The sequence below is a fragment of the Convolutriloba macropyga genome, chromosome 12, assembly GCF_964194025.1.
Source record: "Convolutriloba macropyga chromosome 12, txConMacr16.3, whole genome shotgun sequence".
Classification (NCBI taxonomy): domain Eukaryota; kingdom Metazoa; phylum Xenacoelomorpha; order Acoela; family Convolutidae; genus Convolutriloba; species Convolutriloba macropyga.
In genome coordinates this window covers 55,987,845-56,014,430 of record NC_134479.1, presented here as the reverse complement: position 1 = coordinate 56,014,430, position 26,586 = coordinate 55,987,845, and the positions used below count along the sequence as shown (strand labels likewise).

The 26,586-nt window shown below is 36.5% G+C and overlaps 1 protein-coding gene across 1 annotated transcript in view; it reads left to right on the top strand.

Annotated features, from left to right (window-relative positions):
- LOC142350554 (uncharacterized) overlaps window positions 1–26,586 on the top strand; it is a 57,937-nt gene that overhangs the window by 16,389 nt on the left and 14,962 nt on the right. Inside the window, exons 5-10 of the mRNA XM_075402404.1 lie at window positions 950–1,252; window positions 4,211–4,285; window positions 4,916–5,057; window positions 9,255–9,497; window positions 9,714–9,916; window positions 24,135–24,323. Of these exons, the coding sequence (XP_075258519.1) occupies window positions 950–1,252; window positions 4,211–4,285; window positions 4,916–5,057; window positions 9,255–9,497; window positions 9,714–9,916; window positions 24,135–24,323 (1,155 nt within the window). The remainder of the gene's footprint in view (window positions 1–949; window positions 1,253–4,210; window positions 4,286–4,915; window positions 5,058–9,254; window positions 9,498–9,713; window positions 9,917–24,134; window positions 24,324–26,586) is intronic.

The following is a 26,586-nucleotide window of genomic DNA, read 5'->3' as shown; positions in this document are numbered from 1 at the left end:
ATTTGTGAGCGCAATATAAATGTTTAGGTTACCGGAATGAATCATCACAAGATGCCACATGATTTTTTACTTAAAATTTACAAAAACTAGCATAGGGATCTTTTCAAAGGTTAACGTTATTTGTAAAACCAAAGATTACAGTAATAAGCAAGGTTTCGCAAACAAATTTCTTCAAGAGCCGAGTAGGACTTCGTCAACAGTGTTGAGTAGGATTTGAACTGATTAGAAATACGTTGAAAAGAGGAGCAGAGATTAATGCTAGATGATTCAGCCTATTGCTGATAATTTAAATTTCTCCTCAACACTGTTGATGAAATCAGACTCGGAAGAAAAAAATTGTTTTGCAAAAACTTGCTTATTATTGCAATATTTGGTTTTACAGTTAACGTCACCCTTCAAAGCAACCCTTATGCTAGATTTTGTAAAACATATAAAAATTCTAGTATCTCAATCATACTGTCCATCATCATCAACGCTTTTATTGAGCTCACAAATTTTGTTATCAAAAATTATCAGATTTTTTGTCACCCGACTAAGGCTGACTTAGATCATTTCCAAGACGATAAAAAAATTTAGCGAGGTCTTACATGACTAGAATTTTGTGATCCTATGTTACAAAATTTACAATTATGGGACATCATTATAATTTGTAAAATCTGATAAGCTCTCATAAAATAATGTAATTGTGTGAAAGGTGGAAACAAATTTTGTGTTCAGAGGTTAAATGATTTGTTTACACAAAATGTCCTCAGCAGCACTCAAAATTGATGCAAAAATTTTAATTAGGAAAGTTGTTCAGGCAGCAAAAATCTTAAAATGTATAAATATGAACTGATAAACTGTCAGTTTGAATGCGAGGAATTACTCTGTTCGTTCTCCAATTCTTTATATAGGCGTAGTATACTTCTGTTTCTACGCCTATATAAAGAATCTTCTGTTCCTTCTACAGAGTCAGATGACGACGACGCTGATCAGATTGAAGTTCGTTTCTGGCTTCCCTTCGACAGCACTGATGCTCATGCCATAACAATGCACATCAATGGCACCTTTGAAAGAGGAAACCTTGTCAACACAAATCTGACTCTAGATGGATCCTCAATTTCATTCAGAAGGGGATCGGACTACACTACAAGAGCATATTACCTAGTAGCTCAGACCTCATACACTTTTAGTCTGTTTGGTTTAGCCACAATCACCGAATTGGATCAAAACTTGACCTCATTGACCAGTGATGAATACACCTTCGAAACTCGTGAGTTGATTCATCATCACATTTGATGCTTTTTTCCATCTCAATTCTGTTCTCCAGTCCTGGATTTTTAATCTGTCGACTGCAACCTGCACAACAAGATTGATTAAAGACAATTCCTACCCCGTACAGCGTACTAAAAATATTGGATGGGTACTTATTTATAAACAAGTTCAATTTTAAAAAACTACATTCTTGTTGTGTGGGACTGGAAAAAAGTTCTTGGCACGCTAATGATGACAACAATGAAATGCAATTCAAATAAAAGCAAATCATCTTAAGTATTAAAAGGTTGCTCCAGCACTAAATAAAACAGTAATTGAAACACTAAATTCGGTTATTAAAAGAAAGAAAGGTCTAAGTAAAAAGCATTATCATAGATAGCATTATAGGTACAAACATAAGCAATATATGGCACATAATTGAAAAATGAAAAACGTCGGATAATCGGTTTCTGAATAAACTTCAATATTAAACCACCAACCCCACCCCGCCCCCCCAACGAAATTAGATCAGGAGATACAACCTCTGCCCTCCTGCATGCCCTCAACTGCTTATACCACTGTGCCAACTGCCACTTACTACTTCTATATTTTAAGTCAGATTGAGTAAACGTTGGAAAGCAAATTGTTGAACAAAGACGCGTCCCCACACTTGTTTGAGCCTCAGACCTCCTGCATACCTTCAACTGCTTATTCCAGTAGGCCAACTGTCACTTTATTCTTTTATACTTCATTTGATTTTAAATGAGATTGAGTAAAAGTTGGAAAGCATATGCAGTGAATTTCCGTAAGAAATGAGGAGAATTTCGCGATGAGTTTTTGTAAGGATTGCATCGAAATGTGGCGAATCTTTTTTCATCGCATTTACCACCATCACCGCATTTCTTACATTAATTTGCCAGAAAAGTCGATGCGGTGAATTTTTGTTAGAAATGCGATGAAATACGGTGAAAAATTTATTTTCACAGCATTCAGCGCAATCAGCGCAATCGCCGCATTCAGAATTTACTCAAAAAAATATACTCAAAAACCTCGACCCGGGAAGAGCTGGTCATTGCGCGTTTGGCCACGTCAATGCGTTAGCGGCTTGTGGGACTTAGCCGAAACTATCAGAGCATAATAATTTATTGCGACCGAAAGTTAAAGTTTGAGGCAAAAAAACGTCAGTAGACAGACTGGAAGTTTTTACTTTTATTCTTAAGAGATTGCAACACAAACGATTTGATCATCTGATAATTTTTAAACTAAACATCTAATATCAACATTAAATTATCTGCAAGCAAAGTTTTATTTGTTGATTAGATTTGTTAAATTCAAAATTTTGAACTTTTTTCTCAGTTGTACCAAATTTAATAAATATTAATGAAAATCTAATATAGTAAGAATAGAATGTGTCACAAGTTAGAGTAAAAGTTTTCATGATTCTTTTCCTTTGTTTCAAATTGTGCTGCACCCCTTCTCTGAAGATACTTGATTTAAGCGGTTTGACAATAACACATCGGTATTAGATCGAGAGAAAAGACAGAGACTTTAACCTTTTGTTTTTCTCCGCTGATGGTATTTTTTGTTTTCTTTGGAAATTTCTAACCCATTTTTGTCACGCTCATACTAATCTCAGCAAATCTGAAGTAACTAAGTTAAATTCCATTAATGTCCCATTTGCCTTCTGCTGCATTAGAAACGTAAATTGGTCCTTTTTATTTGTTGAACTAGATTCTAAACAAACCTAGGAAGAAAGTTCAAAACATTTCTACATTATCCTGTTATGCTGAAAAAAGTAAACCGAAACTTAATTAGCTGTGCATGATCTAAAGCGCTATCATGAATTTTGGCTGCTATTTGCGAATATCAAAAAAGACCTTTCTTCGATTCAAAACAAGTGTATCGAGCACCTTCAATTTTTCAAATCAGGTTTTCCGAGGAATTTCTTGCGTAAAAATTGATATACTGAAGAGAATGAGGTAATTTGTCCAATGTCTGTTCAAATACCACCGGGTAAAATTTCTAAAAAATTTCTAATTTTTTGGTATATTTGACTCGAAACCCCTTTTATGTAATAAATTTTTATTGTTTCACTTTTTTTAATGAATTAATAAATAATTGAAAGCAGTTTGTAACTGAAGGTTCGCAAATTAACAGAGTGACTGTAATGACTTGTCTGCCGAGGAGCAAAAGCTACACCAAAAATAAAGACAAATAGCAGATGTTAATTGTTTTCAATGATGTAAAATGCAAACAATTGAAACCTAATTTTAGAGAGGCAAGCGTGCAACAAAACTGCTTCGCTTGAAAACACACTCTAACAGCAAATATAAATTTGAAAAAGAAAAATCATGAAGCATTTGTAAGATGAAAACGTGATTTTTATATGGTGATAATATGGCGAGAGTTCAAACGTAGAATTCAATTTTTAGACTGCTCTAAGCTGATTCGTGACTAGATTGGTCTTAGACTATCAATCACCTTCTGATTGGTGAAAGAAATCATTTAGATAAAAAGTATACGATTAAGTTGCAACAGAACTGTCCATCAGCAGCGGAAATTTAGAATGTACATATTGTTTACTTTGTGCGTATTATGAGTAAAAAATTGATAATAAGTGGGATATACGTAAAAAGAAAACCCTTACTTATATAGTGAAAAGAGTAAACGTTTGTTTTCTATACAAACAGAGTTGTTCATTCTCAAGTGAAGGAATCTTTTTGACTTGGAAAACAGTTTAAATTTCATGTTTTCTCAGATTTTAATGAAAAATCGTATCTTAGTTTGTTCTAGTTTATCTTACAACTGTTCAAAATTCAAATAATTAGTGTTGCTTTCGGAGTGTGACATCTAACGTTAATCAAATAGGCGCTTTAAAATTAACAATTTTCACTTTTTCATAAAAAAACAAAGAGGGTAATTTAGTAATTCATTTTATCTACCGTTATAATTCTGCGATCAAAACTCTTGTTTTCAGCCAACGGAGCCCGACTGGCCTGCTCACAGGATGCCAACATGACATACCAGATTGAATACGAATCTGTGCCAGAAAGTGAGAAGTTTGTATTTAATATATATTGCAATTTGTATCAATGACAAGAACAATTTTTTTAACGTTTGGCTTTTCTCTCTCAGCAATTTTTTTTTTGATTTTTTCGCTGGAGGCGCCAGTCTTATTGAAATCGATATATCCTTGGGATACAAAAAGTCCAACCTTCAGAATTGAAATCTCATAATGCGTTTCTTGATCTGTATCTGAATAGAAATCGTTCCGAACGGAATGTATCTGAATACAGATTGATTGTAGAACATGAAAGTCTGATCAGAGGTAATTTCGGGAACACAATTTTTTGGACTATCCTGGGTGTAATATGACCATAAGTCGCTTTTCCTTGGGTTGATCTTGTCAGAGATTACTTGGATCGTGCCAAGTCAGACCTGTGGTCAATTTAGTATGGAGCGAGTTCAAATCAAAGATCTGAGTTTCATGCTTTGGGAAGCCTCGAACCTCAAACATAAATGTTTGAATGATTTTGTGTGTCCGAAATAATGGCAATGATTGTCTGTTCTCCAAAACTGATTCAACAGTGCTTTGAAATAATTAATATTATCTATCTTGAAAAGTAGTTGCTAGTGGCACTTTGGGTTAATGTCAGAGAATAGTGTCACCTTCTATTTCCAGTTGGAGTGCATTCTGCATCTGGAGATGAAGTGAAGTTTGGTCCTAACTGGATCGCAGAGTTTGCCGACGATTTGGATGCTCAAACATTCTGTGACCCTCACGATTGCTTCCAGTTCCCATACTCTGTCATTCAATTTAGAGGGTAAATAACCGGGGTCGTTCCCATTATAAAATCCATTTTTAATCCAGTTCAGAAAACAATTTTTGGATTATTGACACAAAAAGCTATGGTTTTCCCTTCCCATGAGTTTGACAGAGATAATACTAAATGACAACTTCCCGGATATTTTTTCAATGAGCGTCAACAAAGTTTCGTTGCCTCAATATGTAATGCGTTTTCACCTTTGATTAACAATAGTTGGGTTCACATTTCAGTTAAACGTCATAGAGAAAAATGATTTCAAGACAACTTTGACAACATGTTTCTCGCGAAATTGAAAATCGTAAAATTCCCATTTGATTATTAGAAAAGTTACCACCCTATTCAAATTGGGACGTTTATCTGCTAAGACCTTGCAAGACTCTTGAAAGACTGCTTTAAGAATATGCATCATTTTGTAAGGGCTCTTACAAGACTCTTCCCAGATAACCATTAATCTCCAGATTCGTACCAGATAATGGTCGACCTTGTACGAATCTTGCCAGGCATTCGTCGCTCCAGAAAGATTCAAAACAGAAAACCAACGCTTTTGCAGGACCAACATAGCTAGGTGCACTTTTTGTTTTTTTTTGTAGATTTTGACAAATGTTACAAATCAAAAGAAGCAGTTGAAGCCTAATTTTTGACCACGCAATAATGCCATGGAAACTTGTTACCGGTTATAAAACTCAATCAATAAGACAAATTGATAGTAATTGGTACTGGAAAAAAATAGAAATCTTTTTAGGTAAAAGTTCCTTTGTATAGATACAACTCTGCACTATGTGAGTTTCTTTGGTTACCTTGATGTCACAAAATATAGAACGAACTTTTCCCCGACTAAAATTTAGTTTGCCGTGAGTATTACTTTGCGCTGAAAGTGAAAAAATTGACGGCAGCATGTGGAATTGATCCACATTACCCCAAAAGGCAAAAACCTAGGGCTATTTTTGCGACTTTACAAGAAGTCACCTTCGTGTTTTTTTGGTTAAGGAAGTAGTTAAAATTGCCCACTGGGCAAACCGAAATTTTGTAGTTTGCGTTATTAGAAGCGTTGGACAACAAAACAAAAATATTGGCTTCAGCGTTTGAAAAGCACCGGGAACTTATTGTGTTTCATGATTTGTTGCAGTATAGCTTCCTCTCTGTTGTGTTTTCCAGTGGAAAGGGCTCATTTTTTGAGTTACCTAATAAAAAAAGTGTGACGCTTATCTGGTAAGATTCTCGTAAGAGTCCTAACAGATAACCGTTGTAATCTTTCGTCTTAGCAGATAACTGTTGTTTGTATGACTCTCATAAGATCTTGGCAGATAACCGTTTTTGCAAGAATCTCGCAACATATTAGCGGATAACCGTCCCAGTTCGTCTAGAGCATCTCAATTTCATTGTCAGGCACCACCGCTATTATAGGAGATTACTGGTGTAAATAATTGTATCAAAATTAAATTAAAAAATGGAATAATGGTGGGTTTGGGTATTTTACATCGAGAAAAAAACTTGTATTTTGGCAATTGCCTGCGCTACTATTCAAGCTTCCGTTACATTCATTTTTTCAACTTCGCAGCTAATACACGAAATTTCCGCTTTTCTTCTGCGATAAATCGGTATTATTTGACCAGTAGGTGACATATTTAGTGAAATTTTGGCACATTTAGTGAAAGTGTTCAGTACATCTTTATTTACAAATATACAAGAGACAGATTGTATCTTCCAGCTTTAAAATTCACCGACTTCATTGGAGGATTTTTCGATTATAAATTTTTCATATTTAATTTCTTACAGCGATCCCACTGCGAAACCAAAAAAAACTTGATACCTGTATGAAGTCTTCTTAGTCGAGGGGTCGGCTTATGACAGGACTATGGGTCAACTGATAAGTGTCATGGTCGATCATGAGTATACCAAACTGTGTTAGAGTTGATGATGAATAGACAAATAATTCTTTAGGCATTGCGGTGATCTTTGATTAGTGTTTGAAGAACCCCTGAACTCTAAAAAGATAATATTTGTATGGTAGAAAAGACATATGAAAATACTGTGGGTCAACTTTAGAAGTGACCTTGACAATGTAACTGTTGTAGAGAAAATACCCCACACTCGGCGTGATTGGCTTTTTCATTTAAAACGAAAAAATTCAAGTTGTAAAGAGCTGTTTCCATCTTGTATGAGATGAGAGACTATATGATCCTAGCATGAAACTTAAGATATTAAGTGCAATCAAACACTTGACCTAATAAATCTTATAGGAGCCTAGTAAGAAAGATCCTTGCCCGAAAACGCCTGCAAGCTGGAAAAAGAGGTTTCAGCAGACCAGAGCTCTTCGACAAAACCCCCTCTCTAATAGACAGTTGAGAGAGAACATTCTACTAATAATTGAGCATAAGATAAACCGAACATAGCTTGACAAGAAACTCTACATAGCCAACTTATACTTGGTCAGATAAGTGAAGAATTGAGGAACCAGAAAAAAAAGAGAAAACGGGTTATAAGAGCTGACCTATCACCGTAACACTATCCGCGGGTCGAGGTTTGGTCAAAAACAATGTCTGATTAGCGGTGAAAAGCGGTGAAAAAAAGTTTCACCGCAAAGCGCCCGCATCGTTGTAGGCGTTCTTATCGGTGAATTTTTGTAAGATTAGCGCTAAACTTAGAGTTGAATTTTTGTAAGATTTAGAGTTTTAGCGGTGAATTTTTTTTCACCGTTTCGTGGTAGCGCTGAAAATTTTTTTTTTCACCGCATTCAGCTCATAGCAGTGAAACATTTTCTTTAACTGCTTAAGCGGTGAAAGAAATTTTTTCAACGCTACCAGCAGAATGCGGTGAAAAAATTTTTCACCGATCAAAAGTTTTTCTGCACCGCATTGATTGCATTGAGCGCAAATCTTACATTTTTTACTCAAATTCAGCGCAATTCTTACATCTTTTAGCAATTTATAGCGGTGACACCTCGACCCGGGTCGGTGTATGAGTTTTTGTCAGATATGCGGCCATCCGTATTAACAAAGATTGTTTTTTTTTCAAGGAAAAATGACTTCAGATTTATTGTGAATTCTGTCCGGGGAATTAGGCGCCTTTTGAGAAAATGGCTTGGCTTAACTTAAATTGATAAATTTTTGATTTACAGTGATATCAAAATTGAAGTACCTTGCTCAGATGATGATCGGCTTCCCGGAGGTTGGTGGCAGAGTAAATCAGCTCTGAATCAGTCTAAAGTCATTCTGTTTTTTGGATGGCCAGTACTCTGTTCATGTCCTAGTTTACACGGGCAAGTATTGATTTTTGAGTAAAATTGACTGCATGAAAAATAATCTGCTCTGCTAAACTCCCGCCAACAGGGTTTGCTTTATATGCGCTTCGAACTTTGGCGTGAGTACTTGTAACATTTAATTTGCGTAGCAAGTCGTAACCACTAAGCTAAATGGTCTTTTTGTTAATTGACTACAAACTAGCTCATATATAAATAGTGTGTATACTACTATAGTAATTACCAGTTATAAGCTACAAAAGTACTTGACATTACTCTGCTGAGACTTAATTTTGGGCTTTGAGTAATGTCCAAACTGTACAGGATAATTTTAGCCTGGGCTAACTCCATGAACTCAATATAATCATAATGAAGAAGAACTGAACATAAAGAAATTAAAATTTTTCTGGAGATGCAATGTTTCAGAACTGAACTAACCTTATAAACTTGAAATGTGCTGGTTCAGCGCTGAATTGCTCTGCGACTCCAGTCCGGGTTTCTGGTTCAGCATTTTGATTACTCAGCTCTTGAATGTAAGGTTTGATTTTGGTTCAAATTGGGCGGCAAATATATGCAGTAATTGACTTTATTTAGATAGTCCAAATTTCCCAACAACGCTTGATTTGGATGTGCGAAATGAGGTTGAAGTTCATGCTTTGCTTTCTTTTCATTTTCAAATTTTTCTGAAACAAAAAGTTAACAGTTCCTCGAAAAATGAAAAAGTTGCATAGACTTGGAAGTGCATCTGCAAAGGTTTTTCAATCTTAGCCAGGACTTTTAGGACTTGTAAAGTTTGTAAAAAGACACTCTCAGTGCTGTAAAAGGAAAAGATCTGCATTTAGACTTAACCAGAACTGTTATGGGCTGGGAAATGGGTCCGGAGGACAACTTGAACTATATCACCTCTCTCCTTCTCTGCTTCGATTTGTCCGATTAAATAAATGCTGATTTTTCAGATTCATCAAGAGGGTGGAAGTGTATTACATAAACGGGACAGACGATTACATCAGAGGCTTCAAAGTCTACTACAAAGAGGCAGACGGAGGCAACATCACTTTTGAACTGGCGGGTGATCAGGAACGGGATTCTAATGAGACAGGATATGTACTGCAATATGTTGACTTTGAGGAAGAGGGAATTCTCCCCGCTGGTTTTGACTATGACATACTGGGTTTCCGACTGGGAAGAATTCAGTTCAAGTTTGTGGAATTTACTATCTTTATCAAATGCCGCAGAGTCAACTTCAAATAGTTATCCTGCAACATTGTGGCAGAAATAGTCCAAGTTGATTTAATGGTCTTGCTGTAGTTTCTCCAAAATTGTGCATGATGTTGCGGGTTAACCATTTGTCTCGACTAGTATAATAATTCTTGTAAGTATTAGAACAATGAAGTCACTCATGTATTTTCTTTTAGGGACATCAACAACGCTAGTATCGGAGAGTGCATGGGACCAACTGACACCCCTGGCAACTGCAGTGTTGTAGGATCTCGAACATTGGAGAACACCGGTGACTCATCTCCTGATCACTTCATATCCGGATTCAAAATCGAAATCTCTCATGATCAGATTACAATTCCGGGAGTTTTTGCAATGAATCCAGTGTACGCCAGCATTGGTGAGAACTGTTGCTTTTTGTAGTGACCTCCACTTTAATGGGGAGGTGGGAGGGAGAGAGGTAGCTTTAATCACACACAGTACGTCCCGGGCCGAATTTTCAACGCTATAAAACGCAAAATAATGAAAGATTGGCGCTGAATTCGTTGAATTTATGTAAGATTAACGCTTGAGCGTAGATGTTACATAAATTCAACGCATTCAACGCCAATCTTACCTATTTTGCGTTCAATTTAGCGTAGATCTTACATATTGTATGTTGAATTTAGAATAGATTTTACATAAATTCAACATATTCAACGCCAATCTTCCATATTTTGCGTTGAATTTAGCGAAGATCTTACATAATTTGCGTTGAAATTAGCGTAGATATTACATAATATCAACGCAATCAACGCCAATCATACATTTTTTTCGTTAAATTTAGCGTAGATCTTAAATATTTTGCGTTGAAATTAGCGTAGATCTTACATATTTTGCGTTCAAATTAGCGTAGAACTTACATAGTTTGCCTTTAGTTTAGCGTTGATTGTACATAAAAACAACGCGTAGAACTCTGGGCAGTACATGGGGGTTTGTGTGGGGGGAGCACATTAGAGGGGGTAGTTGTATGACAGAATGAGGTCCGTAGGCACAATGTTTCTGACAAATCGTACATATTTTGCGTTGATTTTTGCGTAGATCTTACATATTTCGCGTTGAATTTTGCGTAGAGCTTGCATGTTTTTGCTTTTTGTTTCGTGGTGGGGAGTACGTGGGTGGAAGGATGGGAGGGGGGAGGGTGAGTGGGGGAGGAGCGTGTTCGTGTGGGGAGCTTTGGTTGGGGGTACTTGAGGGGATATGCGTTGGGTGGGGAACATTACGGGTGTCTGTTGGGGGGGGGGGTTAGTTGGGGGGAGGGTACGTTGGTAGGAGGTTGGGTACGTGTGGGTGTTCATGGGGGTGTATGTGGGGGGATACGTGGGAGGGGGTAGTTGGATGATGGAATGAGGTAGGCAGGCACAATTTTATTGCAATTTTTTCAAAAATCTGTTCAAACCGGTTGCGTGCAAGAGAAAATGGAAAGGAGAGAAAAGTAGAGCAAAAAATGGACAAAAATCGAAAAATATCTGTCTATTGTCTGTTGAACTAAGCAAAATTCAACACAAAAAATTGTATGATCAATTCAATGCAAAATTAAGTAAGATCTACGCTTAGTAACGCCAAAATTATGCGAAACGTGAAGTTACAGTCCGATTTGTGTGGTGCGGTTCCTAAGAAAAGTAAAGTTCTGTGACACAGTGGTAGAAGAGGCGAAGAGGCGACAAGTAAGCAGGAAGTCAGTGGTTTGAGTCTCATTCCCCTAGGTCTACTTGTTGACTTTAAGTACAATCTACGCTAAAATCAACCCAAGTGATATAAGATTAACGCAATATTCAACGCAAAATATGTAATAACTGCGCTAAGCCCAAGGCAAAGTATGTAGGATCTACGCTGATTTCAACACAAAATATGTAAAATTTACTTTAGTTTCAACGCAAAATGTGTAAGACCTCCGCCAAATTCAACGCAAAGTATTTAAGATCCACGCTAAATTCAACGCCAAAACGCCAAATATGTAAGATCTACGCCAAGTTCAACGCATTCAACGCAAATTTATGTAAGAAAGTTGCGATGAATTTTCTGAGTTGTCAACGCTAGTTTACGCTGATCTTACATAAATTTGGCAAAATTCCTCGGCCCGTGGTGGCAAACGTCAAAATTTACTTTTTTTGAGTTGATTGGGCGTTTTGTGGTCAACAGTGACAATCTCTCGGCACACCTTTTTTGCTTCACTTTTTTTCACGATTAAAAACTGTTACGTAGGTTGTGGATATAAGTGATGAAAAAAGCGTAAAATTTGTCTCAGACCGTATATGTCATACAGATTCGCAATCTGTAATCTGGGTTGATTCGCGGTGCCGAATTATTCATTTTATTATTCCAAACTAGTTGGTTAATTCGCGGGGCGTATTCACTATTAATTTTGTAGCTGAACGATTCAATATTCTGAATACAGAATATGCGTAGATTTGGCGGAGCGGAATTTAGTTTTATTATTAGACTGGTATTTCGCTTAGCGAAATAGGACTCAAAATTATCTGATACACTTTAATGCTTTGGCGGAGCAAAATCTAGTTTAAAAGAGAGACAACTAATTTGAATTACGAAAATGAACAGAACGAAATAAAATTAAAATAACTGAAATTGATCAACGATTTGATCACGACAATTGGATTCCAATTGCGGCAACTCAAGATCACGAGACGACATGAACAATATCACCAGACAAAGTTATCAGGCACAGGAAATAAAAAAAATGTTTAAACGTGAAAACTCAAGATGTGATCTTCAAACAAGAACTCAAATTATGAATAAATTAAATGGCGAAGGAAAGTGAACTAAATTAAAATTAACTAACATAACTTGATTTGCTATACCAAATCATTAGCCCCAGAATGAAATGTACTACTGTACCACATTTCCCCCTTGACAAAATAAATGACGAAGTTATTTATCATAAAATTAATAACATATGCACTAGTTACGATATTTACTACTATAATGTTTTTTTTTCAGAAAATTTCAATCTAAGCAGTTTAACGTTCGGCAAGTTTTAATCACTGTCACTCTCATAAAATCTTTCCGCCTCACCGATGCATCTGGTCCCTCGTAGTTAGGCGAAATATAGCACTGTGTGGGGTAAGACTGTGCAGGGGAGCATTGGCCGACTGTAAAATCTGATTCGTTGTGCTGACTCTGAGCTGCGGCCGTCTTTTTAGCTGAAATGATTGACCTGTTTTGGATCTGTGTTTGCCTAATAATTTGTCTCCTTTTGTTTCGCGAGGATGCACTGGAACTTGACAAACTGGATGGACAAATTTGCACGGACGCAATTGATTCGTCTGACGCAGTTACTGAAGGCGTTGAACGTTGTCTTTCTGATGGTTTCAGTGCCGCTGAAGCCTTGGTAGCAGCTTTCCGTTTCGGTCTACTAGAGGGCTCCGCGATTTCAATGGATGACGACGGCATCTCCATTGGCACCGCGAAATCACTTGTTACTTCTGCTGGTGGCTTTGGTGGCGCTGTTATAACTGTTCGTTTTGGTTTTGTGGGCATTCGTACTGGAAGAGCTCGAGTTACATTTGAATGTATCGAGGAGACCGCACTGATATCGTCTGCTATTTTCCGGTGTGTAATTCGTTTGCCTCCTTCTAGTTTTTTTCTGGACTCTTTTGCATGATGACTAATAAGATCTTCAGTAATCTTTCCCGTTGGTGTTTTCGGTCGTCGATTCACAAACAATTGTAATTCAGTTTGGCGTTCGGCCTTTGTGCCAAAATTAGCCAAATCTGAATTACGAATGGTCACATCTCTTTTTCCAGGCTCCTATATCACTGATGTAAATTTATATGTCTTCACCACCGATGAACCGGGCGCTAACACATCATATAGCCCGTTCAGGCTTTTCTTGGAGCGTTTCGTTCGTGGTCTCTTTTTGGCGAGCTTAAATTCCAGGGAGGCTTCAGTTCGTGGCACCGACAGTCCGACTTCTGGATGAGGGATTACTCTGGATTCTTTGTTTGGGTCCTCATTTTTCCGTTTTCCTGAGTCCTTGCTTAATTTTTCTCTGTTCAATTCGAGTTCTGTGTCACTCCTTTCCTCGTTGTCCCAGTTTTCTTTGGAAATTAGGTTCTCTCATCTGACTGTCTCCAATATTTTTTAAAAAAATTTTAGATGTAGGACTACTTGGGTCAGGTTTCGTCGATATATTACTTAATGGAGTATTAGCCTTGCTACCGAAATGTGCTTCAAATGGTGATATATAAATAATCTTTTGACGGCATATTCGTAGCTGGTAAATGATTGAATTTATTGATGCTTTGACATTAAATTAATTTTGCGCCGCCGTTTTAATACAAGCTAGGCGATTCTTGATTGTTTGTATTAGCCTCTCAACTAAGCCAATTGCTCTGTGATCGTGTATTGGCGCTTCAATTAACTGTATACTATTTTGACTACAAAATGCTCTAACTTGTTGTCCCGTTTGGCATCGAGCTCGATCTAATCTAATTGAATGGGGTATTCCGTGTAGCAAACATACTCTTGAAGGAATTTCAAAATATTATCTGCATTAGCTCTATCAAATACTTCTGCTGTTGGAAATTTTGAAAATCGATCTATACATGCCAGAAAGTAAATCTCTTGATTTTTGTCATTATAAATTGGTCCTCCAAAATAAATTTGAATTTCTTCATGTGGAACTTTGCATAACTTTAATGGCAGGAACCCATTTATTAGCAGGAATAATAGACTTTAAGTTTTTACCGATTTTTACACAGGGATTGCACTTTGCCGTCTTTGTGACTTTGTCCCTGTGCATGTACGGCCACCATGCGTGGGTTGCCATATCTGTCATCACCCAGGGTGAGTGGCATGTATGGCTTAGACGTAGGCATCTTTGATTGCATGAGGGAGAGCTATCCTGTCGTCGACGCAGACACATCCATTCTTGACATGAAGGTCTCTCCAGAATGAGTGTATGTACGGCGATATTTGTTTGCAGCGATCTTCATTTTCAGTTAAAATGCAGTCTCGTAACTCCTTTAATATCGCGTCTTTGGTGGTGAGACTGGCCATTAGCGTGCTAGAAATATCTTCGAAAGGGCGAAGTTAAATGTATCCAAGTAGAGGTCGTCTACAGAGGGTGACGTTACTGTTGTTGTGTCTGTTTTAGGAGTGACTGGCGTTGCTGGTAACGCTGGAGCTGTCGATGGTCCTGCCTCGTCCGCAGATCTCACTTTGGAGGGCGTCGATTGCTTGATTTGCAGCAAAGTTTTTTTCATCTGCGTTCGAGTGTGACATCATGTAGACTGTTTTAAATTTATTGGCATTTCGTTGAAAATTGTTCGATTGGGATAGCAACTGATCGGTAGGGCGATTTAAGGCAAGAAGCGAGTGAGGTAAGTTAGCTGTCTCGATTTGGATATTAGAATTTGAGTTATTTGGTGTTGATTTGTTAATTGAGTTATCACTGTCCGTAATTGAAGAATATTCTGGATTTCGCGGTGCGAATTCACTGCATAATTTGTTTGTGGAATTTGGAGTATTTGAGGTTTGTTTTGTAAGCGGATTTCGCGCTGCGAAATTGACGTAATTTTCCGCATTTAATAAGAAGCGTTTCGCACTGCGTCTAATCACATCCAATTTTGCTACTATAAATTGCTCGTCATATGCAGATATATTAACAGCTTTTTGTTGCGGGTCGCGAGAGATATAATCTACTAATCCCATTTTTGAGCCAAGGAGCTGATCAATTGTAAAATCAAATGCCAGTAGTCGATCTATCCAACGTGTCAATCGACTATTGTAGGATTTGTTAGCTGTAATTTCTCTCATGATTGAAAGAAGAGCCCTATGTTCAGTTACACGGTAAATGGTTTGCCTTAAAATAATATTTAAATTGTTCAACGGATCAGACAACACCCAAGAGTCCGAGCTCATTAATGCTATATCTGTCCTCCACAGATTTCAAAAATCGCGATGCAAATGCCACTGTATGCCAATCATTTGGGGTTCGCTGTTCTAATGCAAACCCCAGACCTTTAAGTGAAGCGTCGCATTCTATAAGTGTTTCTAAGTCCGTGTTAAAATGCTTATTTTATGTTGTTTCTGCAATCTTCTCTTTAATTAATGTGAACTGTTTTTCATGTTCATCCGTCCAAATAAATTTTGTATTTTTCTTAAGCAGCGGTCGAAGCGGGTAACATAATTGCGACAAGTTTGGAATGAATTTTTCTAAGTGATGAACTGAACCCATAAAGGATCTGAGTTTTTTGAGATTGGAAGGTGCTGATAATTTTCCGATTGCATCTGTTTTATTTGACAATGGTGCTATACCTGTTTGTGTAATATTATGTCCGAGCCATTCGATTTTATACTTTACGAAATGACATTTAGCAATATTTATTCGGAGATTCTCTTGATCTAACTTTTTCAGACATTTTCGTACTAAATCGAGATGTTTTTCTATGCCTCCTCTGCTCACTATTAATATATCGTCCAAAAAACAGAAAGTATTATCCAGGCCTGCAAGAGTACAATCGATCGCTTTTTGAAATTCAGCCGGCATATCCGTAAGGCCGTAAAATCCAATTTTACAACGATATGTGCCGGTCATATCTCCGCTTACGAGGTTGATGTTACAATAGCGGGCCGTATCACTGAGTAAATTGAGTTGGCTGTATGCGTACTGCAATTCAAGAGGCGTAAAATAGGCCGTCTCTTGCGGCGCGGTTGACAGTGTTTGAGAAATCGTTTGAATTAGCGAGTCTATATTCGGCATTTGATACTTGTTTTTGTATATATATATTTATTCAGGATTTTGGAATCTAATGCTATTTTGATTGATTGATCCTTTTTGATCGTAATGACTATTGGAGAAATAAAAAATTGATCAGAGCAATTAGTTAGTTTTTCAATATGTCCCTCGTTTAGCAATTATTCATGTTCGATTTTCACGTTTGGTTGGAGATAAATTGGCACTTTTCTTCCTTTTTTTTGTGTAACTCGATAATTTTTGTGGAATTTTGAGTTGACCGTGTGATGTTTAGGTTCTCCTATTCGGGAGATTAATTCTGGAAATTCCTTTGCAAACAATTTTTTAATTGCACAAGTCGGTTCTATATTATTGACTTCCGTATTCGGGCAAGGTTTTTGTGATTTTGTTATGCCTAATTTATCGAAGAGGTCTCGTCCAAGAATTGGTCGAAAACCATCAGCTACGACCGTGATTTTTGCTTTCTGAATTTTTCAATCATTACACCCAGCTGGCGTTTTTAAAGTGCCTAGAGTTTCGACAATATCATTAGAAAAATACTTTACTTCTAGTGGTTTTTTCTCCCACCATTGTGATTGCGCACAGTTATACATTATTTCTCTGGTGAGCGACATATTGATGATCGTACAACCGCTACCGGAATCGAGGAGCAAGTGACAATCTTTGTTGCCGATCGTTATCGTCATATTTTGCAACGCTATTGGCGGTGATCTAACGTTTTCTACTGTCGCAACCTAATTGTCGTCCGTGGAATCATAGTCAGAAATAAATTGTTCATTATAATTAATATAATTGACGTTTTGATTTTCCTGACTTGTATTTTGATCTATAGTTCTGGCAGTTTCGACAGTTTCGGCAGTTTTGATCTGTAGTTTCGGCAGTTAATACGATTATTTTGACGTGAAATTCGTGTATTAACAAGTTTTTCCGACATACCTTGGCGAAATGGTTGAGCAAACCACAATGATTGCATTCCTTACCCATAGCAGGGCAAACCTGGTGGTGCGTTGTTGTCCAAGCTTGACCACAACCTCTACATTGACCAATTGATGCACGGTTAGCTGCTACTCTGCCTGACTGATTTCCACACGAACCCGCGCCGCGAAATCGATTGAATGATCGTATTACATTCACCGTATTGCCAGTTGCGCCGTTGTTTGATGATATTTTTTGCTGATTCTGATGGCCCATTTCCATATTGACTGCAATACTAAGTGCTCTTTCGGGGTCAACTGTGTCGCGGAGAAGTTCGCGTTGAATATCATCATCCAACATGTTTGTGACGAAAATGTCCCTTATGATCACCTCATCTCGATTTTCAAAATCGCAATTTTCCGCCAATTCTTTCAAAATGCTGTAGAACTGTTCGACCGTTTCACCCTTTTTCTGCTTCCGTGAGACGAATACATACCGATCGAATGTGATATTTCTTGGGCGGATAAAAACTATCTCCATCATCTCCCAAAGTTTGAGTGTAGTCAGGTCATAAATATTGTCATGAGGGAATTTTTGTGTTAGTAAGCCTCTTCCCTCTGTACCGATGCTGAGGTACAAAAGAGACACACATTTTCGAACGCAAAGATGCCAAGGTCTTTCCACGCATAGTACTCCCGCTTCTGTTATCTTTTGACATTTTAAGTCCCATTGCAACTTCAATTGGCTGTTTCGTATCTGATGGTTTCTCTCAGTTTCATTTGTTGTTTCATCTCATCTTCAATTGGCATCTCATACTTTGGTTCAGGTGGCAATCGTACCATCGTTGGTTTCGGTTGCAGTAGCGTGTCCAGTGTGATATTTTCGCGCGCGAGACTCGCAGGCTTTACTTGAATCCGCCATTTCTCCCATCTGATTGATGGGTCGGACGTTGGGCGTTCCCAAAATGGCTCTATCGACAATGGTGTCTTTCTAGATTCACGTGCTGGCTGCGCCATGACATTGAGATTCGCAATCTGTAATCTGGGTTGATTCGCGGTGCCGAATTTTTCAATTTATTATTCCAAATTAATTGGTTAATTCGCGGGGCGAATTCACTATTAATTTTGTAGCTGAACGATTCAATTTTCTGAATACAGAATATGCGTAGATTTGGCGGAGCGGAATTTAGTTTTATTTTTAGACTGGTATTTCGCTTAGCGAAATAGGACTCAAAATTATCTGATACACTTTAAGGCTTTGGTGGAGCAAAATCTAGTTTAAGAGAGAGACAACTAATTTGAATTAAGAAAAAGAGCAGAATGAAATAAAATTAAAATAACTGAAATTGATCAACAATTTGATCACGACAATTGGATTCCAATTGCGGAAACTCAAGATCATGAGACGACGTGAACAATATGAACAGACAAAGTTATCAGGCACAGGATATAAACAATTTGTTAAAACGTGAAAACTCAAGATTTGATCTTCAAACAAGAACTCAAATTATGATAAATTAAATGGCGAAGGAAAGTGAACTAAATTAAATTTAACTAACATAACTTGATTTGCTATACCAAATCATTAGCCCCAGAATGAAATGTACTACTGTACCACAGTATTGCTAGAAATAATTTAGGATTTAACTGAGACCCAAAATAGAGACTTCAAGATTTATGAACACTCAAGTTAAAATCAACTGCCATTTTTATGGTCATGAAAAATTTATGGTTGGGTTAGCAGGAGCATCACTGCAGAATTTTGTTTTTTTTTGCCATTAGAACGCTTCCTGCTGGATATTTTATAGCGCACAAATTTCTATCAAAATTTCAAAAAAATGCTTGGTGGTTCTTCGTTTTGTTCGGAGTATAATATTTTCAATGCAAAAAAGTTACTCTCTCGACACCATAACAATGGACTCTCAATAATTGAATTAATAACATGTAATTGTAATACCATAACCAAAAATGATAAAAGCTAAAAATTATAATTGAATAACTTCAATAAGACGATAATAATAATTATATTTCTATCAAAACTATTTGTTGAGCGCACTAAATCGAACAAATTAATCAATTTACCACAGGTAACGAGAATTCAGTCAACAAACTCCTTAATCCAAAATAAGCTATAAAACTCTGCCTCCCAGCAGCACTGTTACAGCCAGAGATTGATCCAGACACACAAATTTTAGCTAATTTTACAGTTACACTCACCGCAATCTTTCAACTACATTCAGTCACGAAGAACTCAATAAATAACTACTTTTTTTTCTCACTGAGAACCAATGCTCCACTCGAGCAAATTCTCTCTCTCTCTCTCTCTCTCTATTTCTCTCTCTCTCTCTCTCCTCTCTCTCTCTCTCTCTCTCTCTCTCTCTCTCTCTCTCTATCTCTCCTGCTCATTCTAGTGCCCGGCCATGTTCATCTCGTTCTGATGGTTTTTCGAGTGACTGAGAGTAGCTTCATCAGTTTTTATCATCAATAGGTAACGTGTTGTCTTGTTTAGAAAAAGTGAGCAAATGTATAAGAGCAATGTCGGGCCTCGAATGTAAATCAAAAGATGCAACTTACGTTATGTAAAATTTCGCTTAATTTTAGAGGATTTTTCTAGTCCAACTGTTTTTTATTTCAGTTTTTCAACAAAACTTATGTTTCATGCGTAACCATTCTTATACTAATACTTACATGCCGCTTTTTTCTAACTCTCCGTTTTGGATTTCAGTGCAGCCCCTTAGAAGGTAGCAGTCTTTGCTTTTTAAAAAGAAATTCGCCAATTCTCCTGATGATTGACTTGATAGAGAAAATCACGGAATAATTAAATTCTGATGCCCTTTCTAATCTGAAATTTCCTCTCTTGGAACCGATTGAGTGATTTCAGCTACCTAAAATGAATGTTTGATGTAAAAGAGATTTTTTACAGTCATGAAACCTCTAGCAGAAGTATTTATGTTGTCGAGAGTACAAAACATTTCAACTGTTGAGTTATTGTTTCTTTTCATAAGAAAGGAATCAAACAGCTTTTCGATGTAAGACAAAAATTTCTCTGTTTTTCATTGGGTTGGCAAATTCTCAGCCCGGGTCGAGGTTTTAAGGTGAATTTTCGTAAGAAATGCGGTGAATGCGGTGAATTTTCGTAAGAAATGCGGTGATTGCGGTGAATGCGGTGAAAAAAAATAATTCACCGCTTTTCACCGCATTTCTTACAAAAATTCACCACCAAATTTACCGCATTTCTTGCGAAAATTCACCGCATAGACTATTATGGCAAATTAAAGTAAGAAATGCGGTGAATGCGGTGAATGCGGTGAAAAAAAAATTCACCGCTATTCGACCCCAGGCCTAGGTGTCAACGCTAAAAAGCGTTAAATTATGTGAGATTTTGTTGTGGGCTGAAGTATCCATATTGTTTTCACTAAAATCAGTTGGATGCAGATGAAACTGGAAAGTGTTGAAAGCAGACAAAAGTAGTGAGAAAATCAAAAAATTTTATTTTTAAACCATTTTTTTTCTATATGATGGAGCAAATTATCGAACCCCCCCCAACCTAGGTTTTTGAACTCTTGCTGTAATCTACTTTCAAAATATTTTTGCAATTTTCAAAAAAATCAGTTGCATGCAAGTGCAACTGGAAAGATTTGAAAGCAAACAAAAGTAGTGAAAATATCTCTAGAGGAATCATAAGATTGAGGTCAGTTGGGCTTCGGAAAGCACAATTTTTCGAAACGCTTGATTTCTCACAAATTAAGTCTCTCTCTCTCTCTCTCTCTCCAAAAATTTCTTTCCTTTTTTTTTCGCAACGTTTCATTCTTTTCTCAGAAAAATTTTCGGCAACAATTAGTCTTATCGCAAACATTGAACCTACTGCACAAATTGTCGTTTTCACGCAAAACGCGGCTCTTGAACAATAATTTTGTACAATTTGTCCTTCACTTTTAATTCTTATTAGCTTAAATTGATTGATTCTCTCCACTTTAAGATAACAAAAGCTTATTTTTTTCTCAGCCTAGGTTTTAAGTACACATTTTGAGTTTCCCAAAACTTTACCTGATGTATTTGGCGTGACATTGATTTAAATGTTTCTGATTTCATCAAGCAAAGGATTTTTTTCCCAATTGTTGATTACCGAGTTTTGATCGATTAGCTTTCAACTGTAATAACAAACAAACCAAGCAAAAATTTCAATTAAGTACTTTTGGATTTTTTTTTCCAATGCATGGTTTCCAACCATCATTTTGCCCTGTTTTATTTTATTAGGGTATCCAACACGTTTAGTAGCTAACAGGAGTAATCTTGAAAGCAGAAGTTTTTAGTGATCTGAAAAAATTTTGCCCAAACCACTTGCGAAATAAAACCAATGAAGCCTTTTTCACATCCAGTGTGCTTTGTTTTTGCTCGCATTCAGTTTTTTTCACGAATGATGTTTCCCTTTTCTTTTGTTTTCTATCCTTGATGATCGTAATAATAAGAACGTCAACACGTTTTTCTTGGAGAGTTTCAAAGCGAAGGGCCAACAATTTCTTGGAGGCACAATTTTGATCTTTCAACTCTTTCCGGAATTATTTGCCCGGTTTTTTTGTTCCGATCCCTCTTGAGGGGAAGAAGGAACTATATACTCAAATGGTTTTTTTTGTTCAGTCAATTTTGGCCGATTGATATATTCGTCGTACAGAGTTGAGACTGGTATCATTAGAAAGCATAAAGAATAAATAAAGAATGGTCTATGAATTTTTGCCTATATAATCCTAATTTTGCCAACTTGTAGCTTAGTGTCAGAAAAGAAGAAATGCTTCTTCTTTCTAATGATCTAACATAGAACCTATTTTGCGGTTTAATGCCTTAATTTATGGTTTTCTGGCTTACATACTACTAGGTTTCTTTTTTTTGTTTTTAGGTAATTGCCCATTTTTCATGTTTTCTAGTTTTGTCACATTACCACGTTACTGACAGTGCATCAATCACATTATTGACATTGCATAATAAAGAAAAAATGATAATATTGAAATCTCTAAAGATAAAGATTAGGGTTTTAACTGCTTCGACATAACTCTCTCGAAGAATTTGATTGAATTATTTAACTGTCGTTTGAACTGTCGTTTTTACTTTGTATTTTTCGTTGTTTGAAATTTCCTGTTCAATGACGCCAGTCCATTGATTTTTAATAGAAGTGTGGATGAGCCAATTTTCTGATGATATTAGCTATCTAATGCATTTCTTGACTTTGAAAACAATTGTTTTCCAAATAAAAAAAAACACTTTTCAATTTAGCAATTTTGATCCTTTTTTGTCTATTTGCTCTCGTTAATTGCAGGCCAAATATGACATTTTTGGTGTCACAGGAATGCATCAAAAGGGATAGCTGTCAAAAAACCTAATGTTCTCAAAAGGTTCGCTATGACTTTAATGGCTTCGACACGGGTTTTTCACAAACAAAAATAAATTCATTTTTGAGTTTTGTCATATTTGACGTTCTTTTTCTAGACATTAGACATATTCTGGATAAATTCAAGCCTCAAGGGCTTCCTTTGAAAGCTGAAATAATCATTTTTATTTTTTTTGTAATTAACGGCTTTTAACTTTGGATTTTTTTTCCGAAAAAAACAGGTATTATTTGATTTTGCATTTTTATCTGTTTGTCGACTTTTTACCTAATTTCAACAACAAGAGTTCTCATAATACATTATTGGTGATCAATGAACATGCAATCGAACATATTTTGAGGGCCAAAGTTTGGCTTTAAGGCTTCAAAAATGTTTTCTGGCAAGTTTTAATTGACTTTTTGTTGGTTGTCTCTTTGTTTTTCTTTTTGCAACCTGATAAAAAACTGATTAACGACAGTTTTTAATTCCCTTCCATAGAAGCATTGCTAATTGTAAACCTATGTGATATCTAAGTTGATTTATATTGGTTCTCATTACTTTGAAAGAAATTGTTTTTTTAAAATAAGCAAATTTTTTAACTTTACTGTTTTTGTTCTTTATTGTCTAATTGTTACCAATCCTTATTATGGACTGGTCCCATATCTTTTCTATTGAGTTACAATATATTTTGTTTAATGTTTGTTTTTGTTGTTTGATTTTGCTGTTCGTCTTGACTCGTTTTCTTAATATTGGCATATCGCTACAATGTAATGCATCATTTTTACGCCACTGAGTTGTTTGCTTTGGAGGCTATTTTTTCGTTCAAACAAATTTTTTTTTTTGAGAAATACTTGAATTTTGGGTTTTTCTATCTGTTTTTTATTTGGTAGACAATTAAGCCAAAATTGTGGATGAGCGGGTTCGGAACCTTATGTACGATCGCACTTTACCGAGCCTCCGTGTTAAACTAAATTCCCGTATTTTTTGCCTGAAGACACCTTTTAGTCCCCCCAATAGTGAAGTTGCTCACAGCAATCAATTTGAACAAGCAATTAATTTTTCACAAGGAATGGGTTTTTGGGAAATCCTTTTACCCTTTGGGGAAGAAACCAGGAAACAACAGTTACCATTAGTCCTTGCAAAATCATTTCTGCTTATTTTTGCTGTAGTCCCTCATGTAATATACTGTGTGTATCTTTCATAGACTGAAAACTTATTAACTTTGTAAAGCAAGTTTTTTTTTTGTTTGTTTTGCAAATGTCAACAATATTTCACTCCAAATTACACTGCTCAAGTCTGTTCTTAAGTAATGTCCTTAAGTAATTTACCTTCTTGAAATCTAAGTTGCAATTAGAGTCTTCATGATCTAAGTTTTTCAAATTAATGGTAGGCCAAATCCACATGATTTACCGATAAAAGAAAATTATCAATCGGGTTAATATTTATCGCTTTAGCTGTCAAAATGTGCTTGCTCAATATGAACAATTAGTTGTTCAGCAGTTTTCATGCCTTTTGGGTCGCGATAAATAAAAATGCTTGAAATTTTCATGGAAGAGTAAACATTTTGTTTTTCTTATTTTACCACAGACTTCCCGACATTGCTGCGATCCTCGAGAACATCTGATTGTGAGTTGACAGCACACCTGGACTACTTTTATGTACGGAACTCTGCCTGGGATTTCTTCCAGAGCATCTCCAATGACACCCAATGTGGAACTCAGCAGAAGATATACGACTTGGGAGACACAAATGACGCCAGAAGGGCCGATGAGATAAGTGAGTTTATTACTTTACAAATCAAACATGTAAATTCTACGAATCGCACCAAAAGTTAAAGATTTGCATTGGAGTGACTTAGGAACAACCGAACATTTAGTTACTTGAATTAAAGACTTTAGCTTTAGCTGGACCCAAAATTTTTACAAAAGATTTTTGTTCGACCAAAAATTTTACAAAAGACCACTCGACGCAAAATTAGGGCTGGACTTAAGCTCAACCGGTTGTTTGCAAAAAACACTTCAGCTAGACTCGAAAAACTGGGACAAAAGCGTGGCAAACTTTTTTGCTGTCTCCAAGATGTGATTTGTCTCATTAAAAGGCTTTAAAAGTTTAGTTTGGTAAAATATTGAAAGTTCAGCTAAGGTCCTTTATGGGTCCAGCTAGTCTTTTCATAACCAGTTCGAGTTGAGCGAGGTCTTTTCATGGGTCCACCATCAGTATTTTCATAATCAACGAAGTCGAGTTAAGATCATTTTATGGGATCACACTTAGTCTTTTCATAATCAATTAAAGTCGAGCGTGGTCTCTTCATGGTTCCGCATTTAGTCTTTTCATAAGTCTGCTTCTTTTACCTGGAACTCTTTTGCTGGTCGTTGCTTATAATGCAGGCAGCATGTATGCTTCTTCTTTCTTTTTTGACGACTCTTGAAGATCACAAATGCCTCGAGAACTCGTTAACTCATTAAAAAAAAACAAAGTTAGAAATTAAATAACGCCACATTTTGTCATTGTTAATGGGAACAGGACAATTACACTTAGGCTACCTGGTTTCATGTAATCAATTAATGTATCAATATACTACAGCTGTCATTACTGCTTTATCTTAATAGTTGATAAATTTCTTAATTCTTTTGGCGGTTTTCCAACTGTTTTTTTAGTCGTACTGCTCTGGTGCAAAGCTGTTTACTCTTGCTCTGGTGCTGCTTGTAAATATACCAAGGCAAGAAAAAATTTCAACTTCTCAAAAAGTAGTCTTGTGGAAAAACTAATGGTGGACCCATGAAAAGACCTTCCTGGACTCTAGTTGGTCATTAAAAGGAAGGCTCCAGCTGGACCCAAGAAAAGACCTTAGCTGGATTTTAACTAGATTCTAGACCGTGTATAGTCAATATTGGCCCCCTAATAGACTTTTAAGGTACTACTTCTTGGTCTGTCTTCCTAATTTCTATCCATTGGGCTTTAAGGGGCTGTCAAAGGCGTGAATTGACGCAAGAGCGGGATGCTAATGGGCAAACCATTACACCCTCTTTTTCCCCACCCCCAAAATCAGTTGCTATTCTATTTTAAAAAGCGTACACATTAGGCAAAAGGAACTGGCAAGGACACTGCTCAGACTATTGGCTGAGCTAACCCCTATGAACTGAATCCCGGTAGAATTCTGCTCGTAGTCCCACAAATATCTTCGTGTTGAAACATTGGTGAAAAGAAAAGCGCTTCTTGAGTTTTTGAAAAATGTTTTTGTAACTGAGCAAGATACGTTCCACTAGATGCTTTTCCTTTTAGGTTAAACACAATAATCGAGATAGAAATGATGTTGCCCACAAAAAAATTGCGCTTTGGAACATGGTGAAACAATTTTGGACCAGAAAACTATATTCTATCTGGTCTGATTAATTAAATTTAAATTTAGTTTAACAGTCATTTTTTTGCATCAAATTAAACCCAGTGCTAATAATTTGCCCTTCCAGGAAAACTGTAAAATATCAATACACCTTTGCGAGCTGGAGATTTGGAGAATAACAATACTCCCCAGCAGCACATAAACAATCCGGAGGACTAAAATAATAATATTTTATACAAACTAAATTCAAAATTATAAAAAAAACTGTTTTCTGTGTAAGACTATCAAGTTTTTAATTTTTCTGAATTTTTCATCATAAATTGTTATTTACAGTTCTTAGGGTTGCGAAGAACGAAACCAGATACTTATTTGTCCTTTTAAAATACATAGTACAAGAATACTCTTCTTCTAGCCCCGAAAATCTGAAAAAAGCAGTAATACTAGACTGCTAGTGGCAAAAGACGGGTCTTTGTACAACTTATATAGGTGTATTATTATTTTATTCTGTTTTTTTAACTACCAAAAGAGAAGTATTGCTGCTTTGGAGTTTTCTTAGCTGAAGCAGGTTTGCTCATGATGTGAACTTCGATTGTCATTTTCGAGCTGTGGCTTATTTCTGTTTTCAATATTGACTATTGTCTTCGAACAATGGAGTTTAAAATTAGTTTAGTATATCGACTCTAACATAAAAGTGATAAT